This window comes from Lactuca serriola, chromosome 3, assembly GCF_051521515.1.
Source record: "Lactuca serriola cultivar US96UC23 chromosome 3, Lser_US96UC23_V15, whole genome shotgun sequence".
In the NCBI taxonomy this organism is placed as follows: domain Eukaryota; kingdom Viridiplantae; phylum Streptophyta; class Magnoliopsida; order Asterales; family Asteraceae; genus Lactuca; species Lactuca serriola.
In genome coordinates, this window is record NC_136410.1 from 259,833,855 (window position 1) to 259,847,800 (window position 13,946).

General features: G+C 29.8%; 2 protein-coding genes across 2 annotated transcripts; one reads left to right on the top strand and one right to left on the bottom strand.

Annotated features, from left to right (window-relative positions):
- Positions 1-497: 497 nt before the first annotated feature.
- Positions 498-1,777, top strand: LOC145093938 (small ribosomal subunit protein uS19x). The gene is made up of 4 exons (XM_079032188.1): positions 498-625; positions 728-876; positions 965-1,022; positions 1,354-1,777. The coding sequence occupies exons 1-4, from the start codon at positions 623-625 to the stop codon at positions 1,600-1,602; spliced, it is 459 nt and encodes a 152-aa protein (XP_078888314.1). The 5' UTR covers positions 498-622; the 3' UTR covers positions 1,603-1,777.
- A 1,254-nt stretch (positions 1,778-3,031) lies between these two features.
- Positions 3,032-11,153, bottom strand: LOC145093939 (CRM-domain containing factor CFM3A, chloroplastic/mitochondrial-like). The gene is made up of 9 exons (XM_079032189.1): positions 10,235-11,153; positions 8,799-9,228; positions 8,074-8,204; positions 7,241-7,594; positions 6,144-6,300; positions 4,772-5,064; positions 3,904-3,963; positions 3,712-3,801; positions 3,032-3,259 (listed from the first exon to the last, which is right to left on the bottom strand). Exons 1-9 carry the CDS (start codon positions 11,090-11,092, stop codon positions 3,158-3,160), a joined length of 2,475 nt encoding a protein of 824 aa, XP_078888315.1. The 5' UTR covers positions 11,093-11,153; the 3' UTR covers positions 3,032-3,157.
- Positions 11,154-13,946: the final 2,793 nt, after the last annotated feature.

Here is a 13,946-nt window from a genome sequence, read left to right on the forward strand (position 1 = left end):
CTTATATAGACAAAACATTTGAATTAAATAATCATTTAAGCAAACATAAGATGAAGAATTTAAGAGTTTTATGATTAAAAACAAATGACTATCTTGAACCATATTCATTTAAATGTTATGGTTTGCAAATATTAATCAACAAATAAATTTACATGAAACTTAAAACACCTAAAATATCCTTGATTCCTCGTGAAAAGACGTTTGCAAGTATTAATCAATAACCTGTTAGAATCATATTTGACATTATGGAATTTAATTACTTTTTTTCTTGTTACCTTAAAGGAAAAGTATCCTTTGGGTAACACTTGGACTTGGGATAAAAAACCTACCATGAAAAAATCAAAGATTGTAGCCCAATAAATCTAAAATGTAAATTATCATCGTACCAATTGGATTCAATTTTTAGGTCCATTTTGCAAACCAACTACAACTGACAACAATTTGTCTGTATAATGTGGCCCACATCAACTTACTAGTCCAAATTAACAAAATTTGGGCCCAAACCCTAAGCCTTATATAAGTTAACCATCAAACAAGATCCTCAGTTGCAACCATCGAAAAACCCTAGTTTCCACTACCGGAGCAGCCGCAGAGTCCTTCTCAGCTCAACAACATCTCGACAATGGTAATTCTCGATCTAATATCGGTTTCCTGTTCTAAATTTCATGAACTATTTGTCACAATTTAATCGGATAATGATGTATCTCCGTTCATTAATGTTGTTTAGGCGGAAGTGGAGGTTGATGTAGCGGCAGCCGGAGTTCCGAAGAAGAGGACGTTCAAGAAGTTCAGTTTCAGAGGAGTTGATTTGGATGCTTTGCTTGATATGTCCACTGATGAGCTTGTAAAGCTCTTCACTGCTCGTGCTCGCAGAAGGTATTCTATTTGTCCTACCTCTACGAATTCATCTAAAAATGTTAATCGTTATGCATCTGTTGTTCTTAACGAATTTGTCCACTGTTAGGTTTCAGAGAGGTTTGAAGAGGAAGCCCATGGCTTTGATTAAGAAGCTTCGCAAAGCTGTAAGCTTCTTATTCTTTCCTATAATAATGCTGTTTGATACATCAATTAGAATTAGGTTTCTACAATATCATTTGCTTAGATTACTTTAGCTCATCAGAATCCAAATACGTTAAGCATACACTTCGTCTCCATTGTTGATTTCAGACACTCCATTGTGAATTAGAGAACACAATGTCTTTTTAATATGCAAAGCACACATTATCTCATTCAAAGACCCTTTTCGTTCACTCTAATCATGAAGTTTCTCCTTATACACAAAAGAATCTTGAATTCGTCTAACAACAGTTGCAGAAATGATAGATTTAATAAGAAAATTTGACTTGTGTACAGAAACGTGAGGCACCAGCTGGAGAAAAGCCAGAGCTTGTGAAAACCCATTTGAGGAACATGATCATTGTTCCAGAAATGATCGGAAGTGTTGTTGGTGTTTACAATGGAAAGACTTTCAATCAGATTGAAATTAAGCCTGAGATGATTGGACACTATCTTGCTGAATTCTCCATTTCATACAAACCAGTTAAGCATGGAAGACCAGGTATTGGTGCTACTCACTCTTCCAGGTTTATCCCATTGAAGTGAGGGGTATTCAATCGGTATTTTGGTTTCATGAACATTTATTATATGTTTTGTTATGTTTTTGTTTTTGTTTTTGTTTAAGTTTTGTGATACTTCTTTAATCTTTTAATTAAGTTTTGAAGGTAGATTGATACATTGAAAAAATGGCAAATTTATGAATCGTTTGGTTGTTGCTTCACTATGTTTTATTTGAGGTTTTTTGTTTTTACATGTTTCAATTCAAAATTTTGACAAATATATGGTTTGTTAGTAAATGCAACTTAAGTGAATTAGTATTTTGAAATTATGAAATAACTATGAATTTAATGTTTTTAATGTATACAATGCTTGAATATGTTTGGTGAAGTTTTAGAGAAAATTAGAAGAATATTTGATAATGGTTGCATAACAAATGTGACAAAAATCATAATACAATGCTATTTTTTTTTAAAATAATGTGAGAAGAAGAAAAAGTTGTAGCAATGTTCAAAATATATTGATATTTCTTGAAATTGTGGCACATGAATTAAGCATTTCATATTTGCATGCTAGGCTTGAATAATACTTAAAACCCACCTCCACCACCCATCTTCACTCCTATCTCTACCACTACCACCTACGCTACCCACTCTGCCACCACCAACAAACCCCACATTCATACAAAATGCGATAAGTTACCTTTCATCTAATGGTAGAATGATTATGTCATTCTGCTTTCATGAAAACTAGTTTATAACTCATTACTGCTTTCCCGAAAACTAGTTTATAACTTGTGAGAATTACAGTTATAAAATTAATTAAAATTTTATATTAAAAAATTAAAATTATTAATCAATTATTTTAAATAATTTATTACTTAAAAAATATTTTTTTAGTTATATAAAATTATAATCGTTGATTTAAATAAATATATGAAGTTATATCACCTTATAATTTGTATTAATTTTATTTTATTTTTTAATCTGATGTTATTAATTAATATAATTAAAGTGAAATATGTTGACAAATGAGATGATAAGGAAATATAATGTTAATAAGAAGTTCTAATATAATAACGCTTGTTAGTAAAAAAATTAACTTATTCATTTATTAGAATAAGAAGATTAATTTAAGAACCACTATCAAAATATTCTACATTTATCCTTTAATCTTTTTTTTTGCAAGTTTGTCGATTTAACAAAATAATAAAAATAATAAGTTCTCGTAATTCACAAGTTTACCAATTTAACTCCGTTTGAAAAAAAAAATGGGTTAACCTGATTTTGATTTTTCTTCAATTTTTTTTAAAACACAACCTACTTTTACCATTTTTAGATATTATTTTTTATAAATTTAACAACCAAACTATTATTTTAATAACCATGATAATATGATTCTTGAGTGGCTAAGTCTGATAAAAAATGGTAAAACCACAACATGTTTTTTCAAAACCGGATAATAGTATAGAAAATAGTTATTAAAAGTGAATATATAGATAAAATGATAAAAATACATCATAACTTTCTCTATTTTTCCCAGAAATTAGAATTATAATGAAATTTAGAGTCAATATACATAACTTTATCTACGTTGCAACCGTTTACACAGCAACATAATCCGTTTCTTCATCTTCCAAGTCACCATTTTCATCTTCTTCATCTTCACTCTCATATGTATCAAGATACACATCTTCTCCTTCCTCCTAAATAAAATAAAAAAACACATATTATTACATAATGAAACAAAGCATTTACAAAAAAAACATATAAATGGGTAGATTTTTATTTTAAACTACAATGTTGTAATATGAAGAAATGAAAGTAATATAGCATGTTGTTATTTCTTGCATAGTTGCATTTAACCCTTATTATAAGTAACACGATATTTTTATAATAATTAATATTGAAGAAAAACGACATTAAATAATGAAGAAAAAAAAATCAGTTGTGGAAAATATAATAACTAATACCAAATCCCTATTTTTTTTTCATATAAGAGCTAAATGAAGAAACAGCAAAGAACTTTTATATATTTGTTTATTGTATCATAATATTTTCATTTTTTTTTGTATTACAAAAAACTCAGTTTTTATCTTATTAAGTATTTGTACTTTAAAAAATATACCAAAAAAAAAAAAAAAAAAAATTTTTTTACCTCACTATCTTCATCTTCGGTGGAATAAGCCGCATCTAATTTGTCATATAACTCCTCATCTACTTTATCTTTAATAGTTGAAACATGTTCCTAAAATCATATTCATTGGTAATAAAAATAAATAAAAAACTATTACAATAATGTTATGAAAATGAAAATAGGATGCTATAAATATTAAATAGAAGATCATACGATTTCAGATTGCAGTTTTCTCATTCTTGCATTCAAAGTTGAGATATGATTCATAAGAGCCTGTTTATCAAAGAATCAAAAACAGAAATTCAGCTTCATATTAAAACACAAATATAGAAAGTCAATGAAAGGAAACTTTCCCAATAAAATACTAACTTTTCACAAATTTTCCCTTGTTTTTTTTTCAAGTTAAATATAAGAAATAGCAATATACTTTCATTGATTTGTTTATTATACCATCTTACTTCTCATTTTTTTTCTTCCTATTATTAGGAAGAAAAAAAAAGACCTTATATTTTGTGTTTTTTTTTTCTGGATTAAACCTTAAATTTATTTTTTTTCCTGAAAAAGACCTTGTATTTTTTCACTTTTTCCAAAAAAAACCCTCAACTTTGTCTTTTTTTTTTCGAAAAAAACCTTCAACCTTCTAACTGTTTCAGAAATACCCCTCAACTTTTTTAGTTTTTTCCGAAAAAAAAACCCCTCACATTTTACAAGTTTTTTCAGAAAAAAAAAATGACTGAAAGGGCCAGATCGAAAAAAATGCATGGACTTTTTCAAGAAAAAAAAAAGTCTCGAGGTTTAATTAGGAAAAAACACAAAATATAAGGGTCTTTAATGAGATTAACCCTAGATTTTTCAATATATAATGTCCTAATAAGCATTACAAAAAAAAAAAAAAACTATAATTAGGTAAATTTTTCAAAGTACAACGTATTAACAATTAAAAAACATTTAAAGTATTCAATTTTTCGTTACGTTTCACAAAGTGTGTCTTGAATTTCTCAAATACTTTTTAAACATCATTTATTCATACAAAACACTTAATAGGAATAAATACAAAAAAAAAAAAAAAAAAAATTCATACCTCACGTCTTTGAAGCTCAATAGAACGTGCCAAAGCTTTCCTTTTTGTTAACAAATTTTTGGGTCTTAATTTAGAAGGTCTTTTATAATCATTTCCCCTAAACACAATAATCGCATACCCTTTTGAAATTTTATCAACCGAAACTAATACACCTCCACTTTCGGATTCAAGTGATAATGCTATATTTTTAACCTCTTCAAAATTTGTTTCTTTTATAATAATTTTAACCAATTCTCTATATTTCCAATGAAGATGCATATTTTCCACAGTTCCATCAAACACCCCACGCCTACCTACAAAACAACAATCAAATCTTTTTCATTGGAATCAAAATACAAACGTATTTTACTTTTAATCTTTTTTTTTTTTTTCACTTCTTGATTTGAGAAAGAGAAAGAATGAACTACTATATGAAAGGGAAATTTTCATAAATAGTAACATACTTTACTCTTTTTACCAATATATGCAGTGTACTATATATATATATATATATATATATATATATATATATATATATATATATATATATATATATATATATATATATATTTCCTATTATAGCAATGTCCTTATATTTTTGTACCTATAATAGTATCTTAGTATTTACATTTCTTTACACATAATAGAACATATTTTTAAACCCATAATAACAAGGTATCTACCTACATTTTCTTACCCATAATAGCAATGTATATAACAAATAAAGTACATTGTTCATACTGATAAGCAAAATTTAGGGTTAATCTCATAAAAGACCTTATATTGTGTTTTTTTTTTCTGGATTAAACCTCATTTTTATTTTTATTTTCCTGAAAAAGACCTTGCATTTTTTTCATTTTTTCCGATCCGGCCCTTTTAGTCATTTTTTTTTCTGAAAAAACTTGTAAAATGTGAAGGTTTTTTCGATGAAAAACTGAAAAAGTTGAAGGTTTATTTGAAAACAGTTAGAAGGTTGAGGGTTTTTTCCGGAAAAAAAAAGGCAAGGTTGAGGGTTTTTACTTTTTTCGGGAAAAATGAAAAAAATACAAGGTCTTTTTCAGGAAAATAAAAATAAAAATGAGGTTGAATCCAGAAAAAAAAAACACAAAAATATAAGGTCTTTTATTGAGATTAACCCGAAACTTTTTATTATGGAAAAAAAAAAAAAAAAACTAAAGTACATTGCGTAGATTGGTAGCAACATACTTACATTTCTTTAACAATAACAACAATATCTAACAAATGAAAATATAATATGCAAGTATTTGTTGTTATTATTATGGTAAAAAAATTGCTATAATTAGTAAAGGAATGTAAGTAAGTTGGTATTTTGGGGAAATAAAAAAAAGTATGAAAATGAAGAAAAGGTTATTTAATTAGTAATTATTATTACCAAGGAGTAAGAAAGCTTTCATCCTTAAACCGAGTTTCCTGAACATAAATCTTTCCTCATCTGTGATACTATTTGGATCCGCGGGTCGATCTGCTGGATCCAGAAATGCTTCCACTTTTGATAATGCATGTTCTGCTTTCATTAATTTTTTATCAGCCTGTAATAATAATAATAAATAATAAAAAAATTAATACTAAAATGATAATCCAATTCTTCAAATAAGTCAATTTAGAGGGTTGTAATTTGTTAATATACTATTTTTTGACAGTTTAAAAAAAAAAAAAAACAATTTTTTTCAGGTAATATGATTTTGGAAAAGGTTAAAAAAAGTTAAAAACACAAAGAACTTAGTTTCATCCTATTATAGATTTAGGCATTTAGCCACTGAACTTTTTTATGATTATTGTAATAAAATAGTTCAATGGCTAAATCAATAAAAAGTAATGACTAAATCGATAAAATGGTGAATTTATCGATTTGCCCATTGAACTATTTTCTATTGTGATTAATCTGTTATACTTTCTTTGACCTTTTAAAATCAATTTTCCTAGTTACCCAATTTGTTTTTAAACATTAAAAAAAAAAAAAAAAGTATTAACGGTTTGATCACTACAAAATATAGTTATTGACTAAAATGGTGAAAGTTTGTTGTGCTTTTTTGTATTTTGCCCTAAATTATAGGGTTAATCTCAAAAAGACCTTATATTTTGTGTTTTTTCCAGATTAAACCACAAATTTGTTTTTTGCGTGAAAAAGACCTTGTATTTTTTCATTTTTTCCGATCTAACCCTTTCAGTCATTTTTTTCCAAAAAAAAATTGTAAATGTGAGGGTTTTTTCAAGAAAACTAAAAAAGTTGAGGGTTTATTTGGAAGCATTTAAAGGGTTGAGGGTTTTTTTGGGAAAAAAAATTACAAAGTTGAGTGCTTTTTGGAAAAAATGAAAAAATACAAGGTCTTTCTTTTTCAGGCAAAAAATAAATTTGAGGTTTAATCCGGAAAAAAAAAACACAAAATATAAAGTCTTTTTTGAGGTTAACCCAAAATTATATTAACCCAAAAGACAAATCATTACAAATCAAAGTTTGAAGAAACTCACAAATCGAAGCTTCCTTTCAAGCTTTCTAACAAGATCCTCTTGTCTGATTACTTCTGCTTCTTGAAAAACTTTTTTCTTATGCTCATCATCAAGCTTTTTTGCCCATCGAGCATTTGCATCAAGACTTTCTCCAAGAGTCCCTGTAGATCCTCTGAAATGTTCATGTTTTTCAACTTTTGGTGTTATAAAAGTTGAAGCTCTTAATCTTGCTTCCTCTTCTTCATCTTGTAAAGATATTGCAAGTCTTTCTTTTTCTAATAAAACCTCTGAAACATCGGGTGATAAGAAATCTTTTCCTCTGTAAAACACCAAGAAATCTTTGTTTCTTGACAAAAGTATCCCTCCTGTCAATTTCTGCAAACAATAAACACAATCACATTGTTGAAGATTGATAAATATATAGGTTTCAAATAAGGGTATATAAGTAATTTTACTCTAACTTCAGATAATGTTTGGATGTGCTTTTGTTGTATAATCACATTTGATGGTGTTTGTTTGACAAATTTCATTTGTTTAGGAAATTAACAGATAAAATAAGGGTATATAAGTAATTTTACTCTTAACTTCGGATAAACAACTTTAGTACCAAAATAACAGAATAAAATAAGGGTATATAAGTAACTTCACAAAATTTGTTGTGGCTAGTATGTAGTATCACAATAACAGATAAAATAAGGGTATATAAGTAATTTTACTCTATCGTTGCATAAACAAGTGTTAAAACTCAAAAAGAATGATGAGATAATCATAAGCAGAAGTAGCCAAAACGTTACAAAAATTTCATCATATTTAAATATTTTTGTAATAATTTTATTATGGTATTTTTTGAGTACCTTGATATCTTCAGCCATTCTCTCACTTGTAGTTAGTTGAACACCACGTTTTAGAGCAACTTTTGCAATTGAACTCCTTTCCCATAACTTAATTATTGCAGCTGCTAAACCTTGATGTTGTCTGCTTCTACCTATTTATATATATACATATAACCAAATATATTATAAAATTCTTAATATGTTTTATAAGCTACTTTCTATTTATTTGATCACAAAAATTCAAAACTAGGCACTCAAAAGCACCATACTTTTCAAAAAGGGTAATATAAAAGGAACAACAACGTACTTTTCATGATTTGTTTATACTTTATAATAACGTTATACTTTCATTTCTTTCTATTAGAGCATTCTACTTTGAAGATCTACCCAAATATAGTAAATGTCATCCAAGTAAAAGCAATTTTCATTGCTACAATTGGACATGTTTTTTCAAAGTAGACATAATTCGGTAGATTTTTCAAAGTACAATGTGTTAATAAGGAAAAGAAATTGAAAGCATAGTGTTGCAATAGGAAGAAATGAAACTAGAATGCTATAATACAAATAGAAATGATGATCCCATTGCTATTTATGGCATTTAGCTCTTTGAAAACTGATTATTTAGGTCAAAAGTCGGATAGTTTTAGTAACGATTTTCAAAGTACAATGACCAAATTAGAAACCCCATGAAAGTATCTTGCTATTTTTAGCAATAACTTGTACAAAAAAAGTGGCATACTACATACCTAAAGCAAAATGTGGAGGAAGAACTCTTGCAAGCCTTCTTAAAGTAGTAGCCTCTTTTCCAACAAGTGTAGCTTTGACTCCATATGGAAGTATTCTAAAAGGTGGTTCATACCCATTGATGGTCCCCGGTAACAAATCCGCATCCACGGGTAGTGGATCACACCCTGGCCAATCAGTGTACCTTGGGCCCAATCCTTCTAGAAGCTTGTCCACTTCTTTTTCATAGCTGTTGTCTCTGTCTGTGTCTGATTCTTGGACTTGTGAATCTTCTTCTTCCATTGAAGTAGTGTCAGAAAAAGACGATTTTTGTGAAAGTTGTTTGTTGTATTCGCGTTTTTGTTGTTTTAAAGAAGGGTCTTTGTATTCTACGCCTCTATACAGAGCAATTGTGCTTCCGGATCTCCAAATCACTAATCCTCCGGTTCTCATCTAATATTAGTTCAAGATTTTATATTAGTAAATAACAAGTAGATGTAGTTAATAGTTATTGAGTTAAAGTAAAAGTTGAAAAGGTTAAATGCTTGTTTTATTGCAACAAGAAGGTGTTTGTTACATGAAATATGCATAAGTGAGAAACATTGTTGCATAAGTAAGCATTTCATATGTATTATGTCATAAGGTGATTGGTTCTAGTTATAATGTTGCATATTTTAGACATGGAATGAAACATGGATATGCATATTTTGTCAAAAAAACAATTTTGTTATGTAAAATAAGAAGAAGATGAAACATCATTGTATAAACAAGCATCTAATCCACACATATATTATTTATGCCAAAAAGATATGCAATATCTTAGGAGTAACATGTTTAAATAGTTGAAACATGGTTCCATAATTTATGTCATAAGGTAACTGATTCTAGTTATAATGTTGCATATTTGGTCATGGAATAAATCATGGTTGTATATTCTGTACTTACATTTTTTGTCTTACTAAGGCATTGTAGTTTGAAAATCTACACAATATAGCATTGTACTTTCAATGTTTTTCTTATTATATTTTGAAAAATCATGCAATTATAGAAGTGAAAGTTGCTTTATATTTCGATGGCATTCCAAAAATTGAATCAATTTTTTTTCAAAATACAATGTTGTAATAGAAAGAAATGAAAGCACATTGTTATTTATTGCATAATCCTATGTGTATATGCATGTATGTATGTATGTATGCATATAAACAAACGGATCATATATCTTTAATATTCTAGAATTATTGAATCTCAATAACTACATATAATGTGTTTGTATCCATGAAACATAATTCTAGGTTCTTTCACAAAAATTGCTTTAATCTTGAAACTTTTCAAAGATATATGACTTTAAAGTTCTATCCCATCAATTCTCATTCCTTATCATGTAATAATGTAAATTTCTTTTCAAATAAGGCTAATCCATTTCTAATACACAGATGAAAAAAAGTTGCAAGAAACTTACTTCTAATATCTCATGCATGCGCCTCATATTAAGTGCACCAGATCCTTCAATTTTGAGCTTCACAACTTCTGCTGATTTCCACTTATCTTTAATCAAAGCCACCATTTCTCTAGTAACACCAGCACCTGTGATTCTTGTCTTGTTCTTCAATTTAAAAGCTAAGTTCCTCAACCTCCTCAATTCCGACTCTGGAATCGTCAATTCCGCCACACAAGTCTTACTTTTTTGCCTCACTGAATTCCTATTCGCATCGTCCTCTGAAGGTTTCTCCCATGGGAATCGCACTTTCCCGTTACTACCCCTAAACACGTCTTCAACTCCAAGAGGTGATTCCGGTGAAAACCCACCTCTGGAATTCGGTAAAATCCCTTCCTCAACGTAGAATATGTCCTCGATTGACCCCTTCTCGATTTCCCTCTCTTTCTTTTCTTTAACGTCATCGACATACCCGAATTTCTTTAGTTTCTCCACGATTTTGTCCATCGTACTACCAGTACTACGGTGTACACCGCCATCATCACTATCGGAATCGTCCCCATATCGATAATTTAAAACTGGTTCAGCCTTTTTTGGCCAATTATGCTTGTGGGTATCATCCCATTTCTCTAACCAACCACCACTAGTGTTACTTTTTGACTGCAAAATCGGTGATTCTGCGATGGAACCCGCTTCATTGTTCTTATTTCGAAGAACGATTTTGGATTTTTTATGGGGGGTTGGGTTTAAATTTGTCGAATTACTCTCATAATTAGCAATGACTTTGTGTTTCTTGAAAGGATTATAAGAGCAGTACCTGAAGAAATGGAGCTTGTACACTGAGGTGTGAAACGAGTCTAGACGAGTGGGCACCAGAGCCATGTTTTCATGAAGGTCTCCTAATAGAAGATAGATACTCTACCATCGAATGACCTAACTGAAAGAAACAAAAATGAAGATGGAAGTTTATATTTTTCTCCCCAAGCTTGTTGACTATTATAAGTTATAGTCCTCCAACTTTGTTTCTTTCGATTTTAGGTTCATAAATTGATTGATGGAGGAACAAACTTCCAGGGGAAAATAATAGACAAAACTGCAAATTTGGTCCTTGTGGTTTGCGAAAACCTTTGAATGGGGTCCAAAAAGTTTTCAGCTTGCACCGAAGGTCCAAAATCAAGATTTTCCATTGTTTTTAGTCCAAAAAAACTTGAAAAGTCAATTTTACCCTTTTTCATTTCTTTTTTCTATTTTTTTTATTTATTTTGGTATTTAAATAATTAAAAGTAGAAAATAAAATAAACCCCTCCCTCCTCCTCCTCCTCCTCCTCTCTCTCTCTCACATAGACACACACATAAATAAAAATACAGATCGTCTTCATAGACATACACACACAGCAGGGACCAATCTTACAGCAGCCTTTGTTGCTTCATTTTTCTCCTTTCTCCTAATTTGTACTGTTAAGCTTCTGCCAGCCTTACCTTCTCCGCCAGGAGAACACCTCCGACCATTGAAGCGTCTCCGACAGTAGCACCTCCAACAAAATTAGACCTACCTGCGATCTCATTGTTGTTTCCCCCCTCAATTGTTTCTGACATATTTCACGTAGTCCACATCAAAATCTTCAAGCCACCCGGTGATGGCTATGCAAGTTGTGCTGATATCGATCTCCATACCAAATGGATCTGAAGATGATAAGTCGATTATGTATGTAGAAATTGGGTCTGTGAAAGTGGTGCTAATATAGGTCTTCACATCAAACCATAAACCATCTCTTACCCGATTAATCACTTCTAAAATCCTTAAGGGTTTTTGTCAACAAACAGGGTATTAATGGTCGGAGAACAAAAGCCCCTTGCTACAATCGAGATCTCGGAGGTGATATGCGTTCAATCCCAAGGCCTCTGAGAATAATTGGAAAAGCATACCTCATATTTCATCACTTTATTTGATTACTCGATTTGAATTTCTCTTAAACCTCCAACAATTGCATCACTTGATTTTGTGCGATGTTTATGGTGATTGGCAGAAGATGAGAGGGATTTGGCGGATTCCAGCATCAACGAGGCCCTTCACACCAATTTTTGTTTGGTCGAAAACTTTGAGCTTCTATGGTCGATCTAGCTTGAGACTATTGAAGTAATGGTGGCAGCCATTTTTATGAAGACGATATGTATATATATCTGTGTGTGTGTATCTGTGTGTGTGTGAGAGAGAGAGGGGGGGGGGGAGGAAGAGGTTGTGGGGTTTATTTTATTTTCTATTTTTAATTATTTAAATACCAAAATAAATAAAAAAAAATAGAAAAAAGAAATGTAAAAGGGTAAAATCGACTTTTCAAGTTTTTTTGGACCAAAAACAATGAAAAACCTTGATTTTGGACCTTCGGTGCAAGCTAGAAACTTTTTGGACCCCATCCAAAGGTTTTCGCAAACCACAAAGACCAAATTTGCAGTTTTGTCAAAATAATATGCATTTGTATTCCTCAGGGCATCTCCAACCCACCCTCATACTCCATTTTATTCCTGATTTCTCCTCACATTCTTCTCCAATGTTACCTCATTTCCACCTCCATTTTTAGAGATATAAATAGTATTCTCCCATATATGGGGGAATACTATTCATATCTCCAAAAATGGAGGTGAAGTTTGGTTGTCAATTTTAGTCCCTCTCATTTTTATTTTATACATTTCTAATTTATTTTATCTACTAATTATAATTTAAATGCAATATTTAATATTTATAATATCATGTTGTATACTAATTTATATTAATTAATCATAAATTTAAAGTTTAATTAGTAAAGGGGTGTATTTGACAATATATATAAGTTATAAAAATGAAATATTCCAAAAATATATTTTTTGGGGTAAAAAATGGGGTAGAAAATGGAATAGAGTTGCAGATGAAACACTGTTTACTCCATTTTTTACTCTATTTATGGAAAAAAAATGAAGATGAGTTGGAGATGGTCTTAACTTACTATAAGATTAGTCCTTCAAGTTATCTTAGTTTGAAAATCTTTTTTAAGAAGCATTGTTTTTAAAAAATTTCTCAATTTGGTTTGGTTTATTAAATTTGTCATGTGTGATATGCAAGTTTATTATCTTTTATTTGAGTTTACAAATTTCTTTTAAGAAACATTGTTTCTATCAATTTGCTAATTGGGTTTGGTTTGTTAAGTTTGTCATGTGTGATGCAAGTTTATTATCTCTTATTTGAGTTTGAAAAAAGTTTCTTAAGAAGCATTGTGTCTATCAATTTTCCAATTTGGTTTGGTTTATTAAGTTTCTCGTGTGTGACGCAAACGACTCTTTTATAAGAGACGTAAAAATATTAAAATGGTCAAAGTAAATATTTTTTAAAAAGTTCCTCATAACCAAAAAAATGTTAAATATTTATTACTGTCACACCTTCGGCCGGTGGCGAAAACGTCGGGCAGTGCGAACATGAAGAAATTGGATCGAGGCATTCAGATGTATATTTAGAACATAACACAAAAGTATATCACAAACATTACATTTATTTATTGTAAACTATTTTGGATTACATTGTTTAAAAGTCAAACACACATTCTCGACATTACCAGAAATGATAAATAGACGAAATTAAACTCCTACAAGCTTTCTTGAAAACCTTCTCCTCTGCACGAATATCCTCCACACTCATCTCCCTAAGAATACATGTATTTTTTAAAATGTCAACATAATGTTGGTGATTGTATAGGTTTTTATAGTT

What these genes read in the sequence shown, in the direction of transcription:
- LOC145093938 (XM_079032188.1), top strand. An exon ending in ACTGCTCGTGCTCGCAGAAG is followed by an intron (nt 877 to 964) that starts GTATTCTATTTG and finishes GTCCACTGTTAG; the next exon opens with GTTTCAGAGAGGTTTGAAGA. An exon ending in TTAAGAAGCTTCGCAAAGCT is followed by an intron (nt 1,023 to 1,353) that starts GTAAGCTTCTTA and finishes ACTTGTGTACAG; the next exon opens with AAACGTGAGGCACCAGCTGG.
- LOC145093939 (XM_079032189.1), bottom strand. Translation starts at nt 11,092, where the DNA reads ATGGCTCTGGTGCCCACTCGTCTAGACTCGTTTCACACCTCAGTGTAC. An exon ending in TTGAGCTTCAAAGACGTGAG is followed by an intron (nt 3,964 to 4,771) that starts GTATGAATTTTT and finishes TTTGATAAACAG; the next exon opens with GCTCTTATGAATCATATCTC. An exon ending in GAAAACTGCAATCTGAAATC is followed by an intron (nt 3,802 to 3,903) that starts GTATGATCTTCT and finishes ATATGATTTTAG; the next exon opens with GAACATGTTTCAACTATTAA.